The following is a 14,327-nucleotide window of genomic DNA, read 5'->3' as shown; positions in this document are numbered from 1 at the left end:
GCCACATCTCATTAATGACCGCACGGATCAGGAGTGTTACATATCTGAGCCTGTGTTTGTCAGCTGACGCACACAGCAACAGGTAGGCATCGAAAAACGCGTGTTTCCTCTCACAGCTGCGACGCACATTCGGGTCCACGCTGGATCATAGGCAGCTTTTTACGCGTCTGCAGCAGCTAAAGCCAAGCCATTCCCCCCCTGAAGCCACCTAGGCGTTGTATTCTTGTGATGTGTGGTTTGTTTCTTAAAAGTTATTTTAAATCTGTTGCAGGTCCGATAGGAAAGAAGAACAACCGTCTTGAGGATTGTATGTGTCAAGTCATAAATTCTGCCTTTGCGACTCTGGATCTATACGATACTGTATAGCCCACGGACTACTTACCTTCCAGCATAAGAAAAACGGATTTGAAGACTTATTGAAGCAAAGAACTGAGACATGGAGGTCGCAGCGGCGGATCAGTCCCGATGGATGGCGCACCACCACGCCGTGCTGAACGGCCAGCACCCGGACTCTCACCACCACAGTCTGGGCCACAACTACATGGAGCCCATGACGCCACTACTGCCCCAGGACGAAGTGGACATGTTCTTAAACCACTTGGACTCTCCAGGGAATCCTTATTATACCAACTCCAGGGCCAGAGCTTACAGCCAAGCGCACGGTGAGTTTTGTTTATACTGACAAGAGGATGGCTGGATTAGATAGAAGTAATTTATTGAAGCTAACAGTGTTTTATCAATAAGACATATCGATGAGGAAAATGTGCGGATATAGAATATTGACTGTCATCATTACCACAACAGATAATATCCAGATATCATGAGTTATTCTTCTGTAGTAATTTCTTATAATTATTACCCAACTCAACAAGTTCGCAGCGTGTGTTAAACTGCGTCTGTCATCCTGCACCAACACACGCATGGCCTAAAAGGAATTTCTAGCAAATGACAACGAGAGGAAAGGGAAGTATGTCATTTAACCCCTCTGTGTTAGGGGCAGGGAGAGAGAGTCACTTCCCGGATATAAAACAAAAACCGCAAAATGACCAATAACAATCTTCAGAGCGGGCGCTGCTTCGCTCCGATGAGACGCTGAAAGGCCTGAGCGAAACAAAAGAAAACAAAACAGCCAGAGAGCGAAGTATTCAGGGAATGCAAAAAAAAAACGGCTAACGCGGATCAAATCCATCGCTTAAAGTTGTCGCGTAACTTCTTAACTAAATGTCAGAGTTCACTGACAAAGGTGATCGGTGATAGGTCTTTATTTCTGTGTCCACGCTGACGGAGTGATCACTAACTGCGTCCCTTTTTCAGCTCGGCTCACTGGAAACCAGGTCTGCCGGCCGCACCTCATCCACAGCCCCGGACTTCCCTGGCTGGACCCAGGGAAAGCTGCGCTGTCTGCGGCACACCACCATAACGCATGGGCGGTCAGTCACTTCAGCAAACCCGGCCTTCACCCCACCAGCTCGGGCTACCCGTGCAGCAGCAGCACCGGCACGGCTCCAGTCTCGTCGCTTACACCCGCGTCTCACTCCAGTCCGCATCTATACAGCTTCCCTCCTACTCCTCCTAAGGACGTGTCCCCAGACCCAGGGCCCACGTCCCCCACCTCCACCTCCACGCGCATGGACGAGAAGGACTCCATCAAATACCAAGTGCCACTTGCGGACGGCATGAAGATGGAGAGCTGTAGCCCGCTGCGCAGCGGCCTAGCGTCCATGAACAGCCAGACCCAGACCACTCACCACCCCATCCCTACGTACCCGGCGTACCCCCTGCCAACGCCCCATGAGTACAGCGGCAGCCTGTTCCACCACGGCGGCCTGCTCGGCGCGTCCTCTTCGAGCTTCACGCCAAAGTGCAAAAGCAAAGCCCGGTCGAGCTCAGGTGAGTCTCACGTGTGTTTGTCGTGACTCTAAGTAATTTTGTCTTATTCAACTCAATTGATAAGAACTTCTTTATATTTACCAAAGCGCTTCCACGGCTTACTGTGACAGAGGCATTATATGGAAATGAAGGCTTTATATCAATCAGCCATCAGTTAAAATGACCGTCATAATTATTTTTTTCGTTTGGCTTAATTACAAGTATCTTTTAGAAACACGCACGCGCTCTATGAAACAAGGAGGTGCCGACTCGATTACCGCCTGTAGCGAATCATTTAGTTAAGTTCGACAGAACAAGAGGCGATAGTCTGACATTGTAATTTATGCACATACGTAAAGTAAGCAGGCTTGGCCATTAACACATTATCATTTTGTGCGCCATCTCACAAATCCCCGTCTGTTGCGTGACTGTAAACGGAGACGCGGTGCGTGCTCCAGGTCGTTGTCTGTTAAATACTGCATTTACTGCGCTTAAATGCGTAGGAGTCACGACGACCTGGCTCCTGCTACATCCTGTATACCCCTAAAGTGAACAAATCACGACACGCACCCCTCCCACCGCGATGCCTGGGCTAACAAAGCACAGGCGACAGAGTCCTGCTGTTTGTGTTTTTAAGCATGGCCTTGGCCCACTGCACTCACATCAAGTGGAACTCCTCACTCTGTGCTTCTCATTGCACACGCTAGGATCTGCATAGGGACCTCCCGTGGGAACTGGACATGATTGTTTTTGGTTGTTGTGTGCAGGGCAACAGAAGGAGAGCATTATGGCTGTCTGGTAAAGAGTAATATTGTGTGTTGTTGAATACTTAGGCGATGGAGGCATTTCAAAAAACTTTGGTAATGGCTTTGTAATTTCCCTACATTGTTCCCTGTTGTAGCCGCAATCCACGCACAATAATACACAGAGCAGCCTGTTAACAACCCGCCTTGTGTTGTTGTAATTATGAATATTTTGTCCTATTGTAGCAGTGTGTTTTATTACACCTGGGGAATGCACGGGGCCTGATAGCGGGGCTCAACAGTGGAGAAACGCTACACTGTGACATTTAAAGAAGCTGGCTGAGCTGTAGCCGAGTCACTAACACAAACATATCAGCTCGGCCATTAAAACGGCTCTTATCTATCAAAGGCCAGTGTCCAGAGCCAGTAATGGTGATTGATTGTTGGACAAAATGCCACAATGACATTTCAGTTGTCAGTGCAGATACCTTACAGTGTGTTGGACGCCTTTCTCTACGCCGCATCAGCTTTTCACCTTTCCAATTTAAAGCATATTGCAACAGTTCTGCAATTGCTTAAAACCCTATTTGCGAAATAACGCGTGGAGTTGAGCGAAAGGACAGACGCATATGAAAAGGTGCCGGGCTTTACTCGGGTCAGATTCCTTTGTGGAGAGAGGGCGGGACTTCGGGTGTTGCTGGCTTTTATAACAGGTAGAATGAGATGATGCTCCAGGGAGAGACAGATACTCGAATTAAATGAAGCGGGTGGTTTAGCAACAGGCTGTTTGAAGTCAGGTCCGGCCTGTATTGTTGAGAAACTCCAAAAAAACAGGTTGTGCTGTTAAGTCTATTTCAGCCGTGAGGAGCTTTTCACATATGATCCCTTGTCTGTGTTGCACTTTGGAGACTGTTTATTGAATTAAGTGGATTCACTTTGTTGCATCCCTGATCCATGAGTCTCAAGAGATGAAAAATGAGGACAATTACAAACAAAATATTCCATAATTCTAAAGAGTCTTCGAAATGGCGTCCAATAACAGGAAAAAGTGATGAGTGAAATCCACGTCATGAAAGAGAGTTTAAGTCAATAAAAATAAGAGAACATTTCAAATTGTGTTTCATAATAACAGTGTTAAGGATAAGGTTTGAAAGACGGCGCTTATTAATCATATTAGAAATGATGAATCTTGAAATAAAGGGCTATAGCTGCCACATTAAACGCGTGGCCACCATGTGTCTTCACCGGTGCACACTCCGATGAATAATGTAGTTTTAATTTGATGGTGTGTCTGTTTCTACCTGTCGGACACCTCTGGTCGTGTTCTGGCTGCGCTGGCCGTCTCCGGTCCCGATCGTTTTACACGAGGCGTCCTTGTCCACGGGTGCACCTATTGGAGAAGAAAACTATATTAATCAGGCCGTTCGTGATGTGGCGTATCCTCGTAAACTTTTTAATTATATAAAGTTTCCTTCTGCCCCTCCCCCCCCCTGAATTCTACACAGAGGGCCGTGAGTGCGTGAACTGCGGAGCCACCTCCACCCCCTTATGGCGGCGGGACGGTACGGGCCACTACCTGTGCAACGCCTGCGGACTGTACCACAAGATGAACGGCCAGAACAGACCGCTCATTAAGCCCAAACGCAGACTGGTGAGTCCCTGTGCACAACACTAACCCCCCAGACCCTCCCCAAAGGTAGGCTCCCATATGAGCACAAAGCACATGCCGGCAGGACAATTCCAGGAAAGTTATATTTTCCCTATGATCTTCCTGGAATTGTTTGTCCCCCTCACCCCCCGATGGTCCGCCTTCACGGCCTGTTACAATACTGCTACTATTGCCATTGTTACTGCTATCATTATTGCTGGTACTCCTGATATTGTTACTGATACCACTGCCCATGTCGCTTTAGTTAACACCAGGGCAGTGTAAATGGAAGTTATGCGGAGAGGTAGTGTTCCTGTCCATCCTGTCCAGTGCCATGCAAGCATAGAATGTTCTCCACATTTAGAGATATATGTGGCAGCATCAGAGACAGTTTTAAGTTACTGAATTGTGACATTTACAAGTAGCAGCACCAAGAATAAAAATCCAAGTCCTCAAGAACAAACAAATATCAATTGTTTCATTAATGTTTATTTATTCTTTTTGGTTTTTTTTCTCTCTTTCTCTAAAATCACTGATGATGATGAACACTGTGTAATTAGTTTCCCCTGCCTGACCCATATAGCCCAGATATTCGCGCTGATGTGAAGCTTTTTGTCCCCCCTCCCGCACCTCGCCATCCCTCCTCCATAATAACGCTCCATTTTCCAGCGGCTCGGCCCGTGTGCCTTTGCATTTGCAGCTCAAGTGTTTTTCAGACTATAGTGTTCAAAGGGGCATCCAGTTGTTTCCTATCCGGATATCTGTCCGCCCCAGATAAGGAAGTCAGACTCCCGGCTGTTTCCGCCTTCCACCACCGCGCTGCATTTCTCTGGCCACACTGACATATAACTCTGGAGCGCGACCACCACAGCACGGACTGGAGACACTGAACGCACGAGGCGCAAAGGGCGTCCATTGGAAAATAATAGTTTTTTTTTATGAGTTACCGTATTTGTCGATGCGTAACGCGCGTAAAGACGCACAGCCTGGTTTGTCCACCGGACATTCACATCTGAAAATAATTAAAAGGGGGGAAACACATGCACACAAAATGTAGCCGCGGGTTGTTGCATGTAAACCTAATGTTTCTTATTATGTGTGAAAAATTGATCCGAAATGGATACAGGGGCAGGTTGCCAGGTAGAACACCGGCGTTTTACGCGACTCGAGTTTTTATGGATCTCCGTAAATGCGACATAAAATGCGTTCAAATAATAGACACGCTATTGTGAAAAACTTTGAGCAGCTATTCTTCAGTGAATCGCCACTGTCAAAGTCCAGACCACAGCACTTGGACCAGGAGCAACATAAACGAGAAAATTCGATCAAACTGATTCGAGCCTTGTTAGGTAATTTAATGTGGCGCTGCTTTTGTTGCTTTGTGCGCGCGACCTGCTAGAACAATATTCTACCAGGTTACATTAGAAACGTAAGCCACATTTCAGCGCGTGCAGGGCTGTTCCACAGAGGTGATAAATTTAAATAGGGCCTATACAAGCGTGACATTTCCCGTGTTTTTCAGGTGTCCGCTGTGACCTCTCCGCAGACTCTCAATGGGTCATTATTCACCACATACTTTTCTGCTTTCCTGCAGTCCGCGGCTAGACGTGCAGGCACCTGCTGCGCGAACTGCCAGACCACCACCACCACGCTCTGGAGGCGCAACGGCAACGGGGACCCGGTATGCAACGCCTGCGGCCTTTACTACAAGCTGCACAATGTAAGTCCAGTGGAGTTTGGCACAGAGGGGAAAACGACTGGTCGTTAGCTGGTCAAGTGGGCGGACAGCTCCCATCGATTTAGGAGCATAAGAAGTGCGAAGGTCCTTCGGAGCAGAACCCAGTGTTTTTATTAGTGCACGGTTGTTTGAATGGGGGCGGTACTCCCTGGAGGGGCAACAGGGTGGGACGGTCTGTCAGTGTAACGGCGTCGGTTACACTGATGAGGATTTGTCTGAACAGGTCATTCAGCACCAGCCAGACCCTCATCCTCATGTATTCATATTGTCTCCTCTATTGGGCTGGAAATTAGACAAAAGCTGAAACACGCCCCTGCCTCAACACATAATGGGGCCATAAATGCAAAACAGCTGCTTAATATTTATAGCATTAATTGGTTAACATTATAATTTATAATTAGCATAAATGAAGCCAAACAGACCTGTTCTGTGAAGTGCCCCCGATAATCTTCAGTATAAAGTCTCGGTTTGGCACTGTTCACCGTAGAATACGTTTGTAGCCTATATCTACTGATAGTAGTTTTTATTGTATGTCAGATATAGGTATATATAAATGTATAGTAAGCACAGGCTAATATAAATATGCAAAATAAAAGCTACGTGATACATGTAGCATTTGTGCGACCCTTGTTATGCTCAGAGTGTGTGAAGTGGCTTTATTGTGTCCTTCGCCTTGAGCTAATGTTCTGCTCTCCACAGGTCAACAGGCCCCTGACCATGAAGAAGGAAGGCATCCAGACACGCAACCGAAAGATGTCAAGCAAGTCCAAGAGAAACAAACGTGCGGGGGATAGCTTCGATGAGTTGTCCAAGTGCATGCAGGACAAAGTGTCCCCCTTTGGAGCAGCTCCCGGCCTCACAAGCCACATGACCCACATGGGTCACCTGCCCCCTTTCAGTCACTCGGGACACATGCTGCCCACACCCACGCCTATTCACCCTTCATTTGGACACCCCCACCACTCCAATCGCTCGCCGGTCTGGGCTGAGCCACACTGAGAGCCTTCACATCCGTGTGCTCATTCACACGCCACGGGCTCCGTGTCAGAGCACAGTGGACTGGTGTCATGTACAGTGGTCGGACTAAGGTCACGTCTGCACATTATGGACTCTGTGAAGAGCTAATGGGACAGGGGGGTGTAAGCTCTCCAGTGACCAGACAACAGGAGTGTGTGAATGGTGACGCTCGTCACACTTCTGCGTATTTTACTAAGTCACTTTGGTACCACCTCTCCTTGACCCTGCAAGAGGAGACTCACGAGAGAACGCTGTTCCACCTCACCACTGTCTCATTAGAAGTGAGATAAATACGTAGGTCCTGCACTGGCTCCTCAAAGCACGGCCTGAACCATTCAGACCAAGACTACATTACCTATGAACCAGTGCTTCTTACACATGCTGGATTGTACACACCACAAGGCTCACAGTTTTCCTACAAACAATGATAAAAACACAGAAAAAAGATAGTAAATAAAGTGTTTATAAATACTTAATTACTTTATTATTGTTGTTATATTTGATGTTATAATTATTGCTATGATAATTTATTTTCACTCTGAGCTTTTGTCAAAGACACATAGAAACTGTTATGATTTTATTTTCATGGTAATTATGTAAAAAAAACACTGACATACAGTATCTTAGATGAAAAGTCCCTGAGCTGTAAGTTTTTATCATTTTTCCATCTCACAAACGCAAAGGAAAAAATAAAGTTTAATAATGAAACAAACCACATCTCTGCCTCCTGTGTGCGCCCATGCTCCCAAACCCTGCTTTAATGATGACGGCTCCATTATTAAAATCATAAGTCATATCAGATGGATCAAGGGAAGCTCTGTGATCGCTTAAGCGTGGTAATGCTTTGGTCAGACTCCTCCTCTATCTGTGATGCTGCGGTCCTCAGAAAAGGCCTCTTTGTGGAGTCGGGGCCTGGGGCTGGCGCACTGTGCCCAGACAGCAGGCTCCAGCTCGGGGCTTAGGAGTCACACACCGTCAGACGAATGCACATGCCCACATGCTCGCCTGCTCAAAAAGAACAAACTTTCATTCTCAACACACACACACACACACACCGCATTCAGGCCAGCAAAAATATCAACATGCAATAATTATCAGTAAAACCAGATGATCGTGCAATGCCAAAGTGTAAGTTCTCCCAGTCGAATCAAGAAGTCATCCATTCAAGTGCAATAACAGTTTGCAAATGTTTCACTAAATACATTTAACATTTTTACACTACGTTGCAATAAAACTGCTCGTAACAAAGTAAATTCAGTTCGCACAATTAAATAGTGAGTGAAGAGCAAAGTAAAGTTGGAAAGTTAATGGTTACTTTTAAAGGAGTATTATTGCAGTTTAGCTGGACACTGTCACCGCTCATATCACAAAACATACATAAACCCGCCGTTTTGTGTGTGTGTGTGTTTTTTTTTTACGTGGCTGTGATGACGTTGCATTTGTGTGAGTGGACCTCTGAGTTGGCTGACGCACCCGGAGTCGGAGGAAGGACAGCGGGTCTTTAGTGGGAGAGAAAAAGAGGAAGGAAAGGCAATCAAGCGACCTGAGCAGCAGCATAGTACAGTGTGTTTCTGTGTGTGTGTGTGTGTGTGTGTGTTAGTGTGTGTGTACGTGTGTGCTGGGGCATTGCTCTGCAGATGTACATGCAGCTGAGCGCGCCAGGAAACAGCCGTCCACTCCGGCTCTCTCTCTCATCTCATCTGCTCCTTCTTGGGTTTTCTTCCCCCTTAATTTCAGATTAATTATTTCTCCTTCTTTTTTTTTTTTTTGAGGTTCCCAGTCCCATTTGGGCGATTATAGTAAAATAAGGAGTCTAAAGAAACACAGCCAGGACTAATGAGTCGGCTCCGATTAGGGCCAATTTGGGGTCATCAAACGCCCTTTTATACAGCGCCGTCCCGTCCAATCCGGAGGCGCTGCTCACATGTACTTCACTGTGGGATCTTGAGTTGAAAGTATTTATCCAGGGATTTATATAGAGACTGTAGTGTTATTCAGGAGAGAGCTTTTGAAGGCACATACAATAGTGGTTCTAAACTGCTGTGACTTCAGGCGGCCATAAAGACCCAAAAAACCCCGTTAAATCCCACTCATGATAAACGCAGTTGACATTGTGTGAAACATCAGCATTTCTTCAGAGATCTGACGACTTAAGCATTGATCAAGAGGCGACGAAAACAAGTTATCGAAGTTCATTTTAGGCACTGAAAATGTCAGGCTGAAAAAGGTCACACACCAGAACCACAGATCTAAGATAATTATCAATATAGTCGAAGTGAAAGAGCAATAAAATTACCACAATGAGTATTTCGTCATTACACAAGAAATCGACAAAGAAGAATTACAAAATTGAGTGGTGGGAAATATTTGTACCATACAGAATTCATATCATTTTCTCACTTTTGTTGTTTGATCTGAAGAAAATACACTTTTTAAGCAACACTATGCAGTTTGATGCTATAAACCACCAAAATACTGACACATAAATAGAAGTCCAGGCTTTGACCGAGGACCGGAGAGTTGCAGGTCTGAGAGTCTCCACGCGCCGGGCAGTGCGCAGTGGAAATGTGGAGCTGGACAGTCAGCGAGCGGAGTGTGTGTGTGTGTGTAGCTGCGAGCGAGCGGCTGCCGTGGTGGATGCTCGGCCGGTGCTGGGAGGCTGGCCGCGTGCTGCCGCTGCGAGCTGCTTGGCCGGACTCCCAGGGCCTGAGAGGGGAGACGCGCAGAGCCAGCCCTCTACAGTGAGGCCCTCCACAGGGAACCAGCAGCCCCTCTAAAAATAAGCCTGCAGACTGCCAGACCAATGACTCCCAGAGCAGTGTTTTTTAACTCACACTCACACACACACACACAATTCCTCCTAATATTAATGCTTAGCTGTCAACCATTGTGGGCGATTAGCATACCTTTCAGTTCGAGGGGGAATCTGTTTTTGGTGTCGAGTCGGGAGGTCAGAGGTTAAATTCTTTGACATGAAGCCAAAACCTCCAGTCTTGATTTCATTGGGAAGGGCATCTGGCACAATGTGGCAAAAGGACACAAGTGAAGGATTTGTGGCGGTGACTCCTGGAGGAAAGAAAAGGAAACAGGATTGATTGTTAGAACGTTTCTTCAACTGTCCTTTAAAGTGACAGGTTTTAATGTTTTTTTTAAAATATGACTTATTTAGAAGGATGACATCAGATGCATGATTATCATTTAATTTCAGTGAAGCGGCAATTTTAATGAAGAAATGTTGGGCAGGAAAGTTATTTTTATTTGAATTTTTAAGCCGCTGACAGGAAGTGACATAGAAGAAGGTGACAATCCATAGCAGTTTAACCAGTGCTCAATTTGATCCGGGTAAAGGATCTGGGAAATATTTAGGAGGATCTGGCAAAGATTTGATCTGATATAATGGTGTTTAATGACCTGTTCCCCGAATCCATCACATCAGACCAAAAGTGTTCCTTAAACTACTAATTTACAAATTAAGCACTAAGTTTAACTAATTTCCCAAACGTTTGGTAAGTGTCACGACTTCCTCTTCCGGGTCCTCGCAGACCGGCAAATATGCGAGAAAAAACTACAAACCACAATCAATATTTCTGAAACTGGAGAGGTACTGAACCTACTTATTTCTCAGACTCATTAGCCAAAATTGCTGCACCTACTGCTTAAAAAGTAATATTTACTAAAGTCGCTCCTTCCGGGGTTAGCGTAGCTGCTGCGCCACCTCGCATTTTTCTCCGCTAAACCCGCATTCAGCGATTTTGGGAAAATAGGTACAGCATTTTTTGGCTAATGGTACTGATAAATAAGTATGTTCAGTAACTCTCTGTCGAGTTTCAGAAACATTGACTGAGTTTATTTTTGTAGTTTTGTTGCACATCTGCCGGTCTATGCGAACCCGGAAGTAGAGCTGTGACGTCACCACTTAACAAACGTATTGACTGAAACAGTTCAAATTGTTTACCTTCTTCTATGTCACTTCCTGTCAGTGTCCAATCGGGAAGTGAAACTATAAATATCACAAAAAATGGGCAAACTAAAGAAAGCTGGGTACAAGTTTGATCAAAATCTTAAATCTAATCGTGTTAACTATGTTTTAGCAAAAATTGTGTCTAATTTGTCATATTCACATATTCAGTTGTAAACAATGGACATTCTAATGCATTGATAAATTGATAAATAGTGCTACTAATGACAGAAAGAGTTACCAAATGTTTTACTGAGTCAGAGTAGTTACTTCCAATTGAAACGACTCCAGTAGAAGCTGTGTGGGGTTATTGCCTGTGTATTATGAGTGAAGCAGTACCATAAAGTTCTCAGTATTGTCAAACGAGGCCACGTGGGCAGGACAGCTTTATTGGGAGAACGACCACCTACATCAGAGAGCTTTTACGACTTCAGCCTGGGATGGGCTGTTTGCAGGTCCCTATCTGCCCCGAACTCTTCCGCCTGTCCAGTCCCCTGCTCCATCCCGGCAAGTACTCCCACTCCTTAAGTCTCCAATACTCCCCCATTGTATTTGTTTTTCCATCAAATTGAATTAGGCAAATCAAAAGGCATCCCGACCATCCCCTCGCAAAAGTTGACTTGGGGAGAGAGCGATGCTGCAGATGAAAGGAAGTGCAGCGCGGTTCAGACGCAGGTCTCGGCTTGTGTGTGTGTTGCAAAAAGGGGGGGCGGGGAGTTGACCTTTGCTTGGGCCTAACTTAAAAAGCACCCTCCTTATTTAGACCCCTAGAAGGATATATGAGCAAGGCAGGACAGAATATTCATTCACTTTTTTAATGGTGGTTAAGCGCATGCACATGTACTAAAAATAATGCTCTTCTGCTGTTCAGAGAAACATTTATCTGTGTTTTTTATATGACAGACTAATTCATTGCACATTAGAAATCGGTCATGATTCGGTCAAAGTATTTAAAATACTGAATATTGTAAAGCATATGTATCGTATCGCAGTCTGGTCCAGTGATTCCGACCCCGGGCCATGATTCCCTTTGGGTCCCCGGTGCTTCTGGAAAATAAGATCCAAACTGTATATGTTAATAGAATAGTAATAAGGGTGTGGCATTGCAGTGTGATTGGTTATTGTCCTATAAAATCATTGATATTAATATACATCGCTTCAAATACATAAAATAGATCAGTCACATTGGAAAAAGGGGGGTTGGGTTGCCAATAAATTCAGTTGTAACACTGGGGTCACTGGGAGAAATATTTTGGGAAACTCCGACTCCGACTCATGGACAATTGGGGCTAAGACACCAGGAGAAACATAAATACAAAACAAAAGCCAGGGTTTGTACATTTGTATTCTGGCTAGTAACGTTTCATTATCTCACTGCTCATCTTCAAACATTCGAGATAGTCCTGGCTGTCTGTTGTTCTGCTCAAGTGCAGACCATATTAATCATGCCATGAGAAAATTAAAATTATCTGTGTGACTCATCATAATAGTCATTATATATGTTTTGGATTAGTCCCTCTGTATTAAACCATTTGTCCACATATCTTTACAATTATTTCATACAAAAAGTCTAAAGCAACATAAATAGTGGCTTTCACATGGTTATTTCAATCTGTGAGAAAGAAACTGTATTTTTTTTTCTTTTGAGTGGGATCATAATCAGATATTTTGAAGTAACGACGCGATAATAAATGAGGACAATATGAGCCACGAGCAGTTTTATAAGCTGTAGTAAAATCAAAGTTCCTCTTTTCATGGATGAGCAGAGATTCTTAGAAAAATGCTTGTGGAAACCACTGAGTTCAGTTGAGTCGTTGTTGCGTGTCCTGTTGCAGAGGTGTGTCGTATAGAAAATCCTGTCAACTCAAGTGACGGTTGATAATCAGCGATGACCTCCACTGACATCCATGACATCTACGACAACCTGCCATCAAAAATCTTATGACTGAGCCGACTGAGCACGGACGCCTGCAGCTGCTCACTGAACTTCAAACCGTTTTTTTTTTCAGAGCAAAAAGAAAAGCAGGAAGTGGAACGTTTCAACCGGAAATACTTATGTTGTGCGATTAGGATCCATTAAGACCAAAGCCGGACTGTAAGAGATTGATTATGCAGCACAGTCTTTAAGTGTTTATGTGTAATTCACTGCTTCTTTGGGTTTACGTCGGCTAATGGGCACAGCAGAGTGGCTTTGCAATTTACATATTGTTCTCTTAAATACATGCGGATGAGAAAAATGGGTTACATGTGTTTTCAATTCCCATATAAAATGAAATCAACCAGTTGGTCAAGACTGAAGGTCAATATTATGGCAAATTGTAATGACTTGTAATGCCATTCATTAGTTTTATATCCAATCCCATCCAGCTATATTCATAAGGCACTAAAATAGCAACATAAGCACATGGTAGAAACAAGTCGAAAAATTGAATAAGTACAATAAATGGGGCAATAAAGCAGCAATAGAAGACAATAACCATTGCAAAAGCCGAAGAGAAATGGTATGTTTTCAACTGGGACTTAAACATACTGAGTGACTCGGCCTTTCTAAGGAGCCGGGGCGGCACGTTCCACAGTTTGGGTCCAGCGACAGAGAAACAGCGCACCCATTGCAGTTTCCTCTTTGTTTTGGCCTCCAAAAGCAGAAAGGGATCTGCTGACCTGCGAGCGCGAGCCGGAGTGTAGGGCTGCAGCCAGTGTTGGGCAAGTTGTGTTGGGCAAATTGCAATGTATTCTATATTAGTGATTCCAGCTCTAACAATGTAATATGTTTGTATTACATATTACTGTTTCAAAAATGTAGCTGAGTTACACTACTTGAATTACTTTTGAGTTACTTTTGGCAAAATCTAAACTGAATATAGTCATAGATTTCCTTTTCTTTCACTTTCCCCATTGTCTTGTGTTTTGTTTTGAGGATATTAACTACATTAACTACATTATACACCAATGTCCAGCTTGATTTGGTGCTGCATTTTATTTGGTTCATGCATTTAAAGGCACTCTGCGTAACATTTTGGTCTATACTGTTGCCATCAGTACAAACCATGCTCCTAATGATCAGCTTGACACAGAAAGTGATCAAAGAATGGATTTGGATGAGGACCTAACCTGTTTAAATGGAGACGAGCTGGAGACGTACCCACTCCCGGTAAAAATGCAGTCATGTCTTAGGAGAGCTGAGCCGCTCAAAGCAAAGGCACATGATTGTTTGTACATTTATGAGGTATTTTTCAATGGTGAAAATATCTGTCATAAAATAAATGCATGTATTTCAATTTGATGTTTGGGTTAAAGGGACTATACAGAGTTTAAAAATGTTAAAATTAAGTATTTCCCTCCCCCTACATGTTC

At 44.5% G+C, this 14,327-nt stretch overlaps 1 protein-coding gene across 1 annotated transcript; it reads left to right on the top strand.

The window, feature by feature from the left end:
- On the top strand, window positions 1–7,699 carry gata2a (GATA binding protein 2a). Its single transcript, XM_079579306.1, has 6 exons — window positions 1–82; window positions 272–662; window positions 1,315–1,890; window positions 4,118–4,263; window positions 5,855–5,980; window positions 6,698–7,699. Exons 2-6 carry the CDS (start codon window positions 437–439, stop codon window positions 6,995–6,997), a joined length of 1,374 nt encoding a protein of 457 aa, XP_079435432.1. The 5' UTR covers window positions 1–82; window positions 272–436; the 3' UTR covers window positions 6,998–7,699.
- Window positions 7,700–14,327: the final 6,628 nt, after the last annotated feature.

Source organism: Gobius niger (assembly GCF_951799975.1).
Source record: "Gobius niger genome assembly, chromosome: 20".
Lineage (NCBI taxonomy): Eukaryota > Metazoa > Chordata > Actinopteri > Gobiiformes > Gobiidae > Gobius > Gobius niger.
This window is presented reverse-complemented; position numbering and strand designations above follow the sequence as displayed.

What these genes read in the sequence shown, in the direction of transcription:
- gata2a (XM_079579306.1), top strand. Translation starts at nt 437, where the DNA reads ATGGAGGTCGCAGCGGCGGATCAGTCCCGATGGATGGCGCACCACCAC. An exon ending in CAAAGCCCGGTCGAGCTCAG is followed by an intron (nt 1,891 to 4,117) that starts GTGAGTCTCACG and finishes AATTCTACACAG; the next exon opens with AGGGCCGTGAGTGCGTGAAC. An exon ending in TTAAGCCCAAACGCAGACTG is followed by an intron (nt 4,264 to 5,854) that starts GTGAGTCCCTGT and finishes GCTTTCCTGCAG; the next exon opens with TCCGCGGCTAGACGTGCAGG.